This window comes from Podarcis bocagei, assembly GCF_964188305.1.
Source record: "Podarcis bocagei genome assembly, chromosome: 1".
Classification (NCBI taxonomy): Eukaryota; Metazoa; Chordata; class Lepidosauria; order Squamata; family Lacertidae; genus Podarcis; species Podarcis bocagei.
The window spans coordinates 109,785,808-109,801,611 of record NC_138125.1 but is presented as its reverse complement, the minus strand read 5'-3'; the positions used below and the strand labels follow the sequence as shown (position 1 = coordinate 109,801,611).

Genomic DNA, 15,804 nt, shown 5'->3' with positions numbered 1-15,804 from the left:
TAGTGAATATAAAGAACTTTAGAAATGCATCGAAAACAACATTGCTGTGATATAAAATACATTTATATTGCCATAAAGATGATATATTTATTCTACTGCATCAGCAGATCCCAGATAAATAAAACAGCTGAAAACAAAGAAGGACACACTAGTAGTCAAACTAACCTGATACAGAGGATATATTGTAGAGTATCATGTTTGCATCTATGTGGAGGTCAGTGAAAGTACTATAATACATTTTAAAGCAGCCTTATCAGTTTACGAAATTAATATTGGGCTTTGGTCCACGTAAGCTCATGCCATAATAAATATTAAATACAGTGGTACCTCGGGTTAAGTACTTAATTCATTCTGGAGGTCCGTTCTTAACCTGAAACTGTTCTTAAACCTGAAGCACCACTTTAGCTAATGGGGCCTCCCGCTGCTGCCGTGCTGCCACCACACGATTTCTGTTCTCATCCTGAAGCAAAGTTCTTAACCCGAGGTACTATTTCTGGGTTAGTGGAGTCTGTAACCTGAAGCGTATGTAACCCGAGGTACCACTGTATTGAAGGAGCTACAAGACTTTTGGTTGTTTTTCTGAAAAAATATAATAAACCTGTTCCTCTGGAAGTTGTTTGAAATGTATCACTTACATGGCACTCTGCCTGAAAGTGACACTTACTACAGGCACCCAGGCAACTGCTTATTGTAGTTGTTTACATACGTTGAGGGAACAAAACTTGTACTTGCAGCTCATGAAGTCTGCACAGCTTACTATTGCAAGGTATTGGAAGACTCTAAATGCAGACTTGTTTGGGATCTGGATCTTACAACTCTGGGACTTAATGGACAAACTTAGAACCCATGTACTGTACTAGAGTTGAACAGGCAAGAAAATCACTTATTTTTTAATCAACATGGCATGGTTTCATTACAAGTGTTAACACTGACAGAACGTGGTTATAGGCCTCTGAGGTCCCGTGGCAATCTCTGGAATGATACCTTGGTTTTAAAACTTAAAATGATTTAAAAGTTAAATGTAATTATATTTTTGGTGCTTCTTGGGGGGATTGGGGGGGAAACAGCTGTATATGAATAACTGCTTATGACTGGTGTATATTACAAATGGGGGGGGGACAAGGACAGACAAAAGGAAACACTACTTCACAGCACAGTTAAATGCCAACTTACATGGCTTTAAAAAGAGGATTAGAAAAATTCATGGATATAAAGCAATTGCTACTAGTCATAATCACTGTGTACTATTCTCTAGGATCATAGGTAGCATATCTCGATACCAGTTTGGGAAACTTTAGTGCAATAGTGCCATTGCTCTACTTCCTGCTTGGGAGCCTTCTCTAAACATCTGTTCCACCACTGTGGGAAATAGAGATGCTAAGGCTCTTCTCCTGTTCTTAATCTAATCAGATCCTAACCAGCCGTTTCTTTTTTACAGATGTGTAACAATTATGCCAAGCCAAAAGAGCAACCCATCTAACAAAAACACATATTATCACCTCCGACAGTGACTTTGGTTTGCTTATTATTCTGTACTCAGAACAGCAATAATAATAATACTAAACCTTTATTATCACTACACAACCTGTGTGCAGTGAAATTAAACCAGCCCCCCCTCCCCCCATACACTCAGTCTTGTTCGCGCTCTGCGTGCTTGTCGGAAGCCAATTGCACCACAATTGCAAGACGCTGGGCAAACTGGATTAAAGGCTTGAGAGGTATATAGAAAATCGAGTATAGCGGTATGATAGCAACTAGTAAGCTGCATGATGCAATGAATAGTTTTCGATCACACCTGTAGTCAGATCAAACGTGATTGCTCCCCTCCCTATGTACGCATATGGAAAACAACATGGCCATGTTATCATGTGAAAAATATTGTCCTATATTATCCGGAGATGACAAACCTCCGGCAGGCTTCGCGCTAATTGGGCAGGAAGTTGACCAGGAATGCAATATTTGGCATGTGCGCTAGACTGGGAGACCTTGCATCCTTCTCTCCACACCCCCGGAACCCCAGCAACAGGCGTGAAATGGCGAGGTGGGGGCCGGAGAGAGCAAGGAAGGCGACAGCCTGGGGGGGGGGGAATGCTATTCCACCAACGCCTTCCTTGGCCGCGTTGAAAAGGAGGCAGCGGTGACATCACCGCGCTCGCCGACTCTCCCCCCCCATCCTCAGTTTCCGCCTTCCAGTTGGAGGCGTGTCACCAGGCCGCAGGTGAGCCGGCGTTCCAGACACGGAGGCGGCGGGGGCGTGGAATTCCCCCTGCGTCGCGCGCGCGCGCGCACACGTGACCTTCGCGGGGCCACAGTGTTGTTGTTGTTGTGCTCCGTCAGCTAGAAGCTCGCGCAGGCTGTAAGAGGAAGACGCGGAGCCCTCGGCGCAGCCGCAAGACAAGAGGTAAGGGATGGGAGAGCGGGCGGGAGAAGGGAGCGGGGCAACCTCCAACCGCCGCCACCGAACGCTCAAGTTTGAAAAGGCGGGCGGGTGGCTGCGCGCGCGGCGTAATGACGGGGAGCAGCGTGGGGTGTGTTGGGGGGGGGGGGAGAAGCCTGGCGTCGTTTGCGCAGGCGTCGCCTCTTTGATTCCCCTCAGAGTAGTTAGGGGGCGTTAGGCAGGCGTCGCCTCACTCTCGTCTTCTACTCCCCCCACCGCCAGGGAGAGGGGAGCCGGAGGTTTGCGCCTCAGAGTCTCGGGGAGGGGGCTCTTCTCAAACGGGTGGCTGTTTTGAGCCCTCTCAAAGCCTGGCCAGTCAGGGTCCAGGTGTGGGGCTTTTTTTTGGAGGGGGGTGGTGCGCGGTAATGTTTCTATTGGGGTCACGCCGCTGACTGATACATATACTGAATATAAAGAAGTTGATTTGAGTTTCAGCGCGCGTCACAGGTGCTCAAGGTTGGTGAGAACAAATAGCCACTTCGCATAAAGCACGCTTGTTGAGATCAAAATGTAGAATGGAAAAAAAACCCCTCATATTCCTGAAATGAGGACACTAGTAAAGCTTTACCACAACCGGCACAAAGTTTTGTCGCTTGAGATTGTGACAAGTGGAAATCATAGGCTGCAGTCCTGGCCCCACTTATTCCCACGGAAATTCAGTAGGATTTTCTTCAGAGTAGATAGGGTTAGGATTTGGCTGTAAAAAAGTTGCGCATCAGCACTTAAAACCCGAACAGCAGGTTGAGGGGGAGCAGTCAGTCTTCCCCCACTGTGATGGGATGTGCATTTCTGCTTGAATTGTAATTTATTTATAAATTTGCATCCATCCATACAAACTATCATATACACAATATATGGAACTCAGTACTATCTTTTTGTCTTTTTCTCTCCGTGGTATATGGAAATAATCTTCCAAAGTTACCTTTAATCTAAGGTTACCCGGGACAGTCCCCGGATTTACAAATCAGTCCCTGACAAAATCCTATCATCCGAAGAGTGTCCCTGAATTCACTGAAAAAAATCTTACTGGTAACCTTACTTGAATGTGTTTCAGAGTCTTATCATATATTCCTTACAGTTACAGAAATGGTTTTATGTTTTATAATAGTAATTTCAAAGCACATGGCTCTTGTAACATAACGGAGGAGGAGGGAGGCTTAGGTGCCATGCAGTGCAATCCTAAGTATGTTTACACAACAGTTAAGTTCTCAGAGTTCCATTTGATTTACCTCCTAGGCTAGCAAGTTTTCTTAGCTTCATAGGACTGGGTAAAGTTCTTTAAATGGTAGGTAGATGTAAATGATTCTATATAGATCATAGCTGAAACACAGTCAGTATTCATGATCAGGTGGTCTGATAAGTACTCATCAGAGTTTGGTATTCTGGTTTTCAAGTTTGATTGGTATTACTGTGCCATCTAAATAATTGTTGATAAATGACTGTACAATTTCATCAGACATACAAGACGTGTGGAACACATGCTGAGTATATGTACAACTGGGTAAGGTACATGAGCCATAATTTGTTTTGAATGTTTATGCTATTTTTATTATTCCAGCAAGGCTTCTGTGACTAGATTTTAACAACATACCAGAAGAATCCAAGCCAATATTTAAGAATTATTTAAGAAGTGTGTGTACTCCAGCTGCTTAGAGGATTCTATTTATTGTCACAGGTATTGAAGATTAAAGCTGTTCTTTTTGTGCTACTGTTCATTATTTTAGACTCTTTTAAAATAAAAATTGTAGAATTGTGTACAGCCATAACTTCAATTCTACTTGCATCATTCCTGTAAAGTGGCTCAATATTATTCCCACTTCTACAAATATGAAACTGAGAGAAGACCAAGTTATTTTTAGACAGTACCATTTAGGAATGTAAGTGGGAGGGACTCACCTGATTAAACACTCTTTCGTACAAAAAAAAGGGCAGGGGGGACTAGTATGTGAGGAAGAAGGCTGGGTAGGCAAGAATCCTTTTCCTTTGAGTCTAGGTTTTTATGTGGAAGGATTTTGGTGTGGCTGCAGCATTTAATCATGGCACATCTCACTCAGAATGAGAAATTGGCTTGAGGAAGAACAGTTCAGCTTCTGCCAAAAACTATATTATTCATGTTACTGTCTGTTATGGTTGAATTTAATATAAATAAACATGTCCTTAATGAAGTCTTTAATTACATAATTCCACACTGTTTCAGTCAAAATAAAAAAATTCCTTCCAGTAGCACCTTAAAGACCAACTGGAAGGAATTTTTTTATTTTGACTATGGCAGACCAACACGGCTACCTATCTGACACTGTTTCAGTGTAAAGGCAATTTATTTTGATGGAGACAAAATTACAGAAAATGGAGGGAGGGGTGGACACAGTCGTTAATTATGTATCATTTCCAGGCTAAAAAATAAATAGTCAATACTGATCATATTCACATGCCTAATATGTGTTCCTGACCACAAACATGCAGACTGCTGCAATTTCTGCTCCTTTGTCTGCTTAGAGTGGAATTTTCTGCTATCCCTATACATGATACAAAATGAGGAGGAACGCAAGCAAATTCAGTTACCAGCTCTTGAAATTTCATACTCTCAGCAATACAATCTAATCTAGGCAGGTAGTACAGATGCATAACCCAGCAGCTCTTAGATCAGTGTTTCCCAAACTTGGGTCTCCAGCTGTTTTTTTAAAGTTCAATTCCCATCATACCTGATCACTGGTACTGCTAGCTAGGGATGGTGGGGGTTGTAGTCCAAAAAAGCTGGAGACCCAAGTTTGGGAAACACTGCCTTAGTTAGATCCAGAGTGTGCTTTCCTTCTGTTCTGTAATCTCATGGCAACTGGAAGTTGGAGCTGAATGTTTTTTTCCTGGAGGGGAAAGTAAATTGCTATCAGCTGCTCCTTCTCTGCTTGATAAATGGGACCCAGCTGGTCTTCCTTTTGCTGTGGTGTTCCTCCTTGGAGGCAGGTGGTATCAGTGGCCCATGGATAGGGCAGGAGTGAGTTTCTTTTCTGCGCTGCAGTCCCAAGAACAAGGGTGTCTTTGCAAATAAATATTCTGCATTGGTGACAGTGTCTACATTTAGGAAATACGATTTATGCTGTGCACCTTTTGGAGTCACATGTTCAAGATTCCTTGGGCTGTAAAATACAATTTTTAAAGTGGTTTGTATCTTCATCTTTTTGAATTTTTTGTGGTAAAGATAAATATTTACCTTCTAATCATAATGTCTGATAATAAAAGGGAACATAATCTAGACATTTATGAATGCTTATAACTTTTTCTTCTTTATTTCAGGTCACTTTGTATGACCAAATGGTGAAGTTAATTTGCACCTTGACAGATCATAGTGATGATGTCAACTACTGTGCCTTCTCTTCTTCTTACTTGGCTACATGTTCCCTGGATAAATCTATCCGTCTGTATTCTTTAAGCAGTTTTGATGAACTTCCTTACTCACCACTAAGAGGCCACACATATGCTGTTCACTGCTGCTGCTTCTCTCCTTTTGGAAACCTTTTAGCTTCATGTTCTACGGATGGCAACACAGTTCTGTGGGAAACTCAAAATGGACTGAAACTGGCAGTGCTAGAGCACCCCTGTAGGCATCCTGTAAGAATTTGTCGATTTTCCCCTAATTCCACGTACTTGGTTTCAGGAGCTGCTGATGGAAGTGTAAATCTTTGGAATGTTCAGTCTTTTAAAGTATACCGGTGAGTACGTCAGGCCCCAGTAACTAGAAAAGGAGTAGCTAACCTGTGGCCTTCCAGATGTTGCTGGACTACAACTCTTTTCAGCCACAGCCAGCTTAGGCAATAGTTAGGGATGATGCACACTGTAGTCCAATAACATCTGGAGGGTCAGAGTTGAGTCACCTCTGAACTTGACAGACATCACACAAATTTTACATTCTTAAAGTACTTTTAGATTCCTCTCTGTCTTTGGAGGAAGCCATTAGACTGTATTATACAGTAGTAAAGATGAAGTTGGTATAATTTCTGTTGTTAATAAAAATGGTGATAACTTACTTTCCTTAAATAGCAATTTAGATATCCGCTACCGGAACAATTACAATAAGCATCCCATTGTGTTTATTGATGAGACACTGAAATTCACAGAGCAACAGCTTTTTTGTTTTTTGTGAGGGCTAGCAGAGCCAGAACTTGGGAAAGTGTTTCTAATTTTTAGCACCAGTTTGATGTAGTTATTATTAATATGTTAGGTGTAAGTTCTGTATAGATCCAAAAACCATCTCGGATTCCTTGGTGTCCCCCTCAGCTGCTTTCATGCTATAGTGTCTTGTAATTTGTTTCTAAATCCACAAGTATCAGTACCTTCTGATGCTTATGGGTCCCATTAAAATATAAATTGCTAGAAATTCTGCATTTTGGAATAATGCATTTATGTAGTTGGCATTTAGCTCGAAACTGTTTTTATTACGCAATTAATATATTAAAGAATGATCAGCTTTCTTCTATAGCTCATGTGATTCAGTGGTCTTGTTTAGATATAATGATAAACCTTGGTTCAGCATTATGAGAACAACCCACAGTAAGCCTCACACTTGCATGCTTCCTCCTTCTCTTCTAATGCATGTCCAAATAAGAATTAGGAAATTTTCCCTTTTGTTTAATTAACCACAGCTTGCTATGTTACCTGACTCCTTAGTTAGTCTTAGGTATGATTTCTTGAATGAGGACAATTTCAAACCATAGTTTATAAAGTTGGCTTTTCTCATTTAGCTGTAGCCAGGATTAAACAGTCTAGGGAGCAGACAACATGCTAAACTGGTTGATTTAAAACTGAAGTTGAAGCTTCCAAGGTCCTTCCAGCTGTACCTGAGGAGGAGAGAAGAAAGGTGAAGCAAGCTCAAGGCTAAGCGAAGCTCATTCTTGTAATACTAAATCATAATTTAATGTTGCAGCTAAACACAGCCATACCCTACTGCAAGTAAATAGACAGCAGGCAGGTCTTGATATTTCGTAGTTAGATGATTTATCTGTGCCTTTGTAGGTGCATGAGGTGCCAGCAAAATTGCTTTGCATTAGATTGTTTATATTCTCCTTTTCAGAATTGGTTAAATTCATGCTTATCTTACTTTATCAGGCTTGTAATATTTTATGTGATTTGCACTTCCAAAATTCATGATCCTTTATTCTTGTCTTTCAGATCTGGCAGTGTTAAAGATGGCTCTTTGGTAGCCTGTGCATTTGCTCCTGATGCAAGTTTCTTTGTGACTGGATCATCATGTGGAGATTTAACTGTTTGGGATGAGACAATGAAGTGCTTGTATAATGAGAAAGCTCATGATCTTGGAGTCACCTGCTGTGACTTTTCTTCAAAGCTGGCTTCTGGTTAGTTAACTTGCTATTTAAGTAAATCCTTTTAATATATTTTCTCTCCTCCAGCCCTATCTCTCATGCAAATTGGTTTTATCATCGAGGCCTGTAGTACTGATGCTTCAGATTTTCCTCCTTTCTCTTCAGTTGCCCTTTTGCTAGGCATGATAATGGGGGTAGGCAGGAGATGTCTGGGAAGCTCTGGAGAACTGGACCATCTAGGCTCTTTGTGAAAGAATGTGATAAGGAGAATTATTTTAAGAATTTACGGAATTTCTCATAGTGCTCAAGTTTAGTGTCATCTATCTCAACATTAATGTTGCAGTCCTCTAGTTCCTGGGAGAGCATCCCAGAAGCCAGCGAATCCATTGGATCTCTCTGTCTCTCTGAGGCTGGAGAGAGATGTCTCCCACCAAAGAGAGAGATCAAACACAGCATGTCTCCTCTCTGAGAATGCAGAGAGTTCAGCAGTCAGTTCCTATTTAGTGTTGCATCTTAGACATTGGGGAGAGTGGGGATGTGAAGAGGAGGCATTTTGAGGGCATGCTAGAAGAACCCTCGCTCCCCCAACATGCTCCTGGAACTAGGGACAAATTATACCAGCTCTGTAGCTGGCACAGTTTAGATTCCAATGAGAAGGGAATTGCTTTAAGGGGACGGGGGAGGAACAGAATAAAAAAGGGGGAAATGCTGCTGCCCTTTCTGCCCTACTGGCATGAGCCCAGCATGGCATAGGAAAGGCGATTCATCATATTTTGTTCTCCCTGCAACCCTATTTTAGATTGCTCTCCCTGATTGCAGTCTTATGTAGGCATGCTTGGGAGTAAGGCCCACTGAACTTACTTCTGAGAGGTGTGTGTTTGTGTTGTAAGGCTGCAACATTGTATACTAGTATATTGAGGTTAAGTGACACAAGAGTACAGAAGCGGCATCTCCTGACACTGGAACCTTTTGTGTACCTTTGTGGTATTAATAACATATTGAAATTCATGATTGTTAGAACCTTTCCTTTATTTTTTATTTTTTTGAAATACTCTTCTGTGAAAGAATACCATCTGCCATATTTTAAAAAATGCTGCAAGCTGTAGTGCCGTGATAGAACTTGAAGTTAATGCAGGAATAAGTTGACTTGAATCTTGCTTGGTCTTTTTTGTTTTTTAGTTGGAATTTTCACCAATGTGTTTTATTTACAAACACTTATTTTAGCCATAACTTTACCTGTATTAAGTGATCCTGAATATACTCATGTTTAAGACTACAGTAAGTGTCATTCTGGGGTTTGGGCAATGTGAGGGGTAGCACAGAGGATTAGGTTAATAAATCAAAGAACCTAGGAAAAGAGAGAGAGAAGAATACAGAGATTTAATTATACTAGAGAACAGGCATAGGCAAACCTGACCCTCCAGACATTTTGAGACTACTATTCCCATCATCCCTGACCACTGGTCCTGTTAGCTAGAGATGATGGGAGTTGTAGTCCCAAAAAAACATCTGGAGGGCCGAGTTTACCTATGCCTGCTAGAGAGGGTGGGTGATGGAGAAACTCTTCAAGTGTTCATTGTGAGCCAGGCTTTCAGGGATTAGAGTGGATACCAACCTCCTTGGGGCTTTTTAAAAATAAAAATAACAGGTACTGTGCCCAGTCTGTACACAAAAAAGTGTGGTACAATCTGGATTCTCCCTGAATACTCCTTAATACTCAGTGTAAAGTTTAGCTGAAAGGGGACAACACAAAGTTGTGTGTACCCTTTTAGAAGCCTTACAAAAACAAACACTGAGATGAGGCATTGGCATAGAAGAGTGTGGATGTAAGGATGCCTGTGGTTGCAACATTCTGGAAATCTTAAAGGTTCTGTTTTCTGTAGTGGATGTTATGTAGAACAAAGCAATAGAAAATCATAAACTATAGGATGTTTAAGATATTTTAAGGTGAATTCCTTAATCTCCCATCTGATTTGAACCTTGAGAACGCTTCATTAGTTTCTACTTCAATATTCATACTATTACTGTTTAAAAATGTTGGCAGTTTATCATGGGATCTAACATAGAAATTGAACTTACTATAAGTGAAGTTTGCATATATCCTGTTTTAGATCATATTGAAATGGTGGTAAATTGGTGTAAAGTGGACCCTGTCTAGATTACACCCCCTCCTCCTTCTTGTTGGGAAGACTGGAGACAGTGCTTTTATATAGCAATGAAATGAATCTGCCTGTTCTCAAGGCATTGGATCAGGCTGCTGCCTGACCCAGCTCTGAGCAACTACTTTTGTGTGTGATGCATAAATGGTGAGGAAAGGAATAAGCCTCCGCTCATCATGTGTTGTAGTCCTAATGCAAATTGCTCCCCTCACCCAGGATTAAATAAAAGTATTATTCGATCTAGTTTGGCCCTCAGTCTCATTGCATCTGTGGGATATACTTCCAGGTAGTTTGCATCAGATTTCAGCTTTGATATTCTGTTATTTTACAAAGGATTGCTTTTGTCGTCATGTAAAGTTTTATAATTGTTCTTACAATCTAAAATAATGCAAATAGAATTGTTGGCATATTTACCAGTTATTAATTTCATAAATGCAGTGGTTATCAATGTGCTAAAACATATAAGGTGTTATTCAAGCAAATAAATGCACAAGCAGAATGAGATCTGCTTGTGCAATGGGACTTCCCCCTCTTCCCTGCATGCATACTGTGCACCACCCTCAAATCTGTTCCAGAGAGTTGGAAACCCCAGAACATATCCAGACCCCCAAGTGTTCCTATTTTCCAGGGACAGTCCCGGATTTACATGTCCCGCCTTTCCTTAGGACGTCCCTATTTTCATCAGAGAAATGCTTGTGGGTATAGAGTTATGCGACCCCCCAAGCCAAGCAGATAAGTAATTATGCAATCTTTAGAAGCCCTGTATAGAGAAGTTTTTTTTAATGTTTAATGTATTATTATGTTTTTATATATGTTGGAAACTGCCCAGAGCGGCTGGGGCAACCCAGTCAGATGGGTGGGATGATGGTGATAATACTATATTCTTTATTATTTAATAGGCCATCCCTCTTTTCATCAGGGAAATGTTGGAGGATATGCATATCTAGGGAGAGGAGAAGGGGGGAAAGTTCTATTGTGTGAGTGGAAGTTGCGCAAAATGCTACTTAGAATACAACCCACAAAACTGAACTTGTATTTAAACTTTTGATTCAAAGTAATACGAATATAATTCTTTTATATTATTTTCAATTTAGACAGTTTCCCCATAGAATTTAAATTATGTTAAGTACATATTCTATCCACTATCTTTCCTAGAAGATGAATATTTTAATTGCTTTAAAATACTATTTGGGAAGCTATAGTAAGTCTGCAATTGTAATGGCAGTGCAAATCCTGCTCTGCTACTGAAGAGGGAGGCCATTCAACAGAAAGGCATTTATGCTACATGATGTCCCCCAGTTCATCCACAGAAAGCTCTGAAGGCCTAGATATACTACCATCTGGTTTCTGGTGGTGGTGGTGGTGGTAGTAGTGGAGGAGGGGCAGCCTTGGATCTGCGTGATCCAGCGCCCACTGACATGAACATGATTGGCATGAAACCATGGTACAGCTCTAGAACTGTAGTTTATTTCCTTCCAATTGCTACCATATCCATTTGACTGTTCTCTTAAGTCAGCTAAATGATCTTTATCATGTTTCATTATATTTGTTTGAAGACTTGTGTTGTAAATATCTGATTTATTATTTTTATTGTAGCTAAGAATCCCTGTATAATAATACACAGATTTATTTGAGACAATTTTCTCTTGGATCTCCATTTTCTGTTGATAGGAATTTCTTGCTTTTTGCTTGACGTGTATACAGTCATTATATATATTTTTGCCTTTGATTTTGACAGTGATGCACTCACTAGAGATGTGTTTTTCTCACCTTTTGGGAAAACTACTAAAAGCTATTCTTCATTTTTCCATCTTGCCAGCTACAGCAAATCTTCTCCTTTCCCTGCAGTTGTTTACTAATTGGCTTTTTAGAATTTAATGTGTTCTATAAATAAAACTTTCTTCTTTTCATGTCAAATGTGTTGTGGTTCACTTGTGAAACCGTGTTTTGTTTATGGTCAAATATCCTCTGAAAAAATCAGAAGTGAAGAAAGGGTGGGTTGCAAATTGATTCCAGAAGTGACAAGAAAAACTGCAGAATAGGGCTAGTCACAGCAATTTGAGTACTGATAATGAAAAGTGTGCATAATATAGCCTAAACATCCCAGTTTTAGCTGCTTTCTAATTTGTTTTGAAGCTAAGAGTTATTTCCCATGGGGGATTACTGGAATGAAGTCTGTTTGCATTACAGACTTTCTGAGGAATATTTAAAAATAAACGGTAATCTCTCTCTAGTTGCAACTCTGTACAAATTCCTGGGACATTTTAACCTACAGAGGTGATTCCCATCCCACCACACTGAAACTACTGAGTGGTACCCAACTAAGTTTTACTCAGAGGAGGATCATTGAAATTAATGAACGTGACCAAGGAAGTCTGTTAATTTCAACTGGTCTACTCTGAATCAACCTTAGTTGAATGCCACTCATTGTGTGCTCCAGACCTATTTTTCTACAGTAGCTATAGGGCTATTGCAATAACCCTTTGCTGTTAGGCAGCTCTGCTTTCCTTCCAGGCAATCCTCCCAGTTGATGGCAGTCCTCAGTTGCACTGGTCTCTGTAACTTCAGATTCTCAGAAACTGTAGGAATCATGCATATATAGAACCAAGCCTCATTAAAACCAGAAGTTATTTCTAAGTGACAATGGTTAGGATTGGGGTGAATGACATCTACTTGTTCCTTACCATGTAGTACCGGTATGTCCATTTCTGTGCAGTGTTAATAGTGTATGTGTGGGGGCTGGGAAGTTATATGGGTGAAGTTTCTGAAGATATGCTGAGCCCACATTATTATGGGCAAGCAGTTGGCATGACTTGAATTGGGCACAACAAAGGAACTCTCCATAGTCTCCATACAGATTACCACCCTTTGCCTCTTCATATACAATTTTCTAAGAGCATGCTTTTATTTGACTACAGACTTTAGGATCATAGTAATGGTACATATATACAGAAGTTTTAGAACATATTTTTTTATTAATACCTAGGAAACATTTTAAAGAAATTCTAATTGTGTATGTCCAATTTACATGTAGACATTTTTTTTAAAAAAATGAAATCTTGCTTGCTTTGCTATGTTTCTAATACATTTTTTAAAAATATATATTTTTAATCAGGTAATAAGCAAGATGTTAACTATTTCCTAATGGCATCTTCTGGTCAGGACAGCACAATTAAGATATGGCTTATTTCACTCGCTGATAATACAGGTATGTATAATAATAATAACAATAATATTAATCTTCTTACACTAAATTGCTAGCTTTCATACTGTTTTGCTTTTAAATTGTTTTCTGCTCAAACAGTAAGAAATATTCAGTTAACAAAAAATATCAGTTTAACATGCTGTGTTATGGGATTTCCATGTTCACTCAAGCGCCAAAATGCTGGGAAATTACTGCTATTAAGAGCCATGCCATTAGGCAACATTGATATGGTACGGTATCCTGTGGTTAGTTCTAGCTTCACCACAGACTTGCATCTCAGTAGCTGACCTGAGTTACAAATTTGTCTGTCTGAGTGGAATAGATGCATGCCATCAATGCAAATGAAGCTAACATTCCTAGTTACAAGTATCCAACTGGCAACCAGTACCATCCACATAGAATGAGAGCATTGGAAGGGACCTTGAAGGACATCTAGTCCAACTCCCTGCTTAGTGTAGGGCAGCCACAGGTGACTTTGGCTCTGTAATTAGAGTTATGATGGAGGCTACTATACGCACAAAGCAAAAAGGAAAGAAAGGGCACTTCCCAAACAATGGAAAGTCACTTTCTAGTGAACAATGAGTGCCCTAGGAGCAATTGAAACACTGACTGGGAGTACTTGGATGGAGCTGAGGTGTGACTCGGTGTCTGAAGCCCTGCTTCTCATTCCAGCAAGTGGTGGGGGGCAGCCATATTATGCCCCTCTTCAGGAAACAAGCTGGCTTTGGGTTCAGCAGCTCCATTGCTTCCCCCATAATGTCCCATTTGGGGACCTTACTGTGATTGATTACTGCCACACTTTTAGTGGGTACAGCAGGGGCCTCTATGTTGGTGGAGCCCACTCCCCAATTTATCCAGCATGGATTGCAGGTTACAATTCTGGCTGTTTACCTGGAAAAAAACCCAATGCTAAGTATACATTTCCTTAAGTAAAGGGAGTTTCCTTCTACTGTACTCAACACCCTTCCACTGTAGCCACAGCGCTCAGGGCAGCTTACAGTGATATAAAGGTACAAAATAATATCATACACCGAAAGCAGTAAGAAGCAATGAAAACAGTAAAACAGGGACAGCAGGTTAAAAACAAGGAGGTCTTTTCTAAAGCTGTGTCTTAATGCTGCACCGTGTACAATGACTGATTGAGTAGCATAATAGTCATTGTTCAGTGCACAATGTCTATTCTGTTGTTTCATATTGTATGAAGATAATTTGAGTCTAAAAAGCTTTCTTCAATATGTTTTCATATACTAAAACAGCTTTTTATATGTTGCATAAACATTAGATTTATAGCATGTGTATAACCATGGTTTACATATAAAAGCTATGCTGAAGAGCATAAATATTGTCATAACACACTGGAAAGCCAGGAAGTTCTTGAAGCAAAGATTTGAATGGCTTTGTGCAATATATTGAAACACATTCTTCTAAACAAAGGATTGTTTGGGTTGTTTCTAATGTAGCTTTGCAGTCTGCCCCATATATCCCATACGTTCCTGCTTTCTTTTCTTCCAGCATACTGAAATGTACTATGCTCTGCAAATATTTGCATATTGTTAATATTCTGATAGCACAATATGATTTTCATACCATAAAACTGGGTGTCTTGTGGCTTTAAAACATGAAGCAATAAAATATTCCACAGTAATTTAGTGAACAGTGTTAGTAGTTTCTAGAATTGCAGTGTGGGAGACTATTAAATTTTACTGTTTCAAGACCTTTGATGTGGACTTTTACAGTGTTTTCCCCTAGAAATAAATACCTGAATATTGTGTATTCCTCAGTCTTTAAACTATGGATACAGTGAAATAAATATTGTTCCAAGCAAAACCACTGTAATAGTAAAACCCACTTGAGTGAATCTTTGTATACTCTGTGATACTGTGCAAACTTGTGAGACCTTAGTCACAAATAACGGCCTTTACAAATTGTCTAGCTACCTTTTTAATGGAAAATGTTAAGTGTTACAGGCATAATAATGCTCTCGCATGTCTTCTGGATATGTCATATTTCCTTAGGCGATGAACATGCCCCCTCTCTGTGTGTACTAAACCAGCCCTAGAACATGCTAATGTACCTCAGCCATTAATTCTGGATAATTAAATAACATAATTTTTGTTAATGAGGAACCATCATTTTAGGTTCCTGCTAGCATTACCCCTATGGTGTGGGGTTAGACTGCCAGGCCAGCACATATGCGTGCCTCTATTTGTTCCCTCTGTCCTACTTCATAGGGGTGTCAGATCCTTTTGGGTGAATGAAATCTGGTATTAAAGTTGGAATAAAAGGCTGCCTTCTTAAAATGTACTGTTTCCTTCCTAGAGGGGAGACTTGTTGCTTGTCCAGGTATGTGGGCCAAGACACAGAACATAGCCAAGCTGTCATAATTTTAAGTAGTTTCATATTTGAAGGCTGGGTGAATGGCAGTATCAAATGACCTTTCCAAATTTGAATTTTAAAATTATGCTCATTTTTGAATGTACAGGCCTTGAACTGAAATGTAAACATACGTTAAAAGGACACACTGCCCCAGTTCTGGCTTGTGCATTTTCCTGCGATGGACAGATTTTAGTCTCTGGGTAAGAATATTTGCTTCATTCTTATGATTCAGTTTTACATTCGTTGTGCTCTGTTTACTTGTTTTCTTTATTTGTGTCTGTAATTATATAGATCCTTCCTATATAATTTAAA

General features: G+C 40.0%; 1 protein-coding gene across 8 annotated transcripts in view; it reads left to right on the top strand.

The window, feature by feature from the left end:
- The first annotated feature begins 2,272 nt into the window (after positions 1–2,272).
- The window catches only part of WDSUB1 (WD repeat, sterile alpha motif and U-box domain containing 1), a 41,319-nt gene continuing 27,787 nt past the window's right edge, over positions 2,273–15,804 (top strand). For 4 of the 8 annotated variants that reach the window (XM_081187732.1, XM_081187729.1, XM_081187733.1 and 1 more), the window contains exons 1-6: positions 2,273–2,401; positions 3,996–4,112; positions 5,729–6,144; positions 7,601–7,785; positions 13,027–13,119; positions 15,599–15,692. In XM_081187732.1, coding sequence (XP_081043858.1) covers positions 5,747–6,144; positions 7,601–7,785; positions 13,027–13,119; positions 15,599–15,692 — 770 coding nt within the window. In that variant the 5' untranslated portion in view covers positions 2,273–2,401; positions 3,996–4,112; positions 5,729–5,746. The other 4 variants (XM_081187731.1, XM_081187730.1, XM_081187734.1 and 1 more) reach the window with 4 other exon arrangements.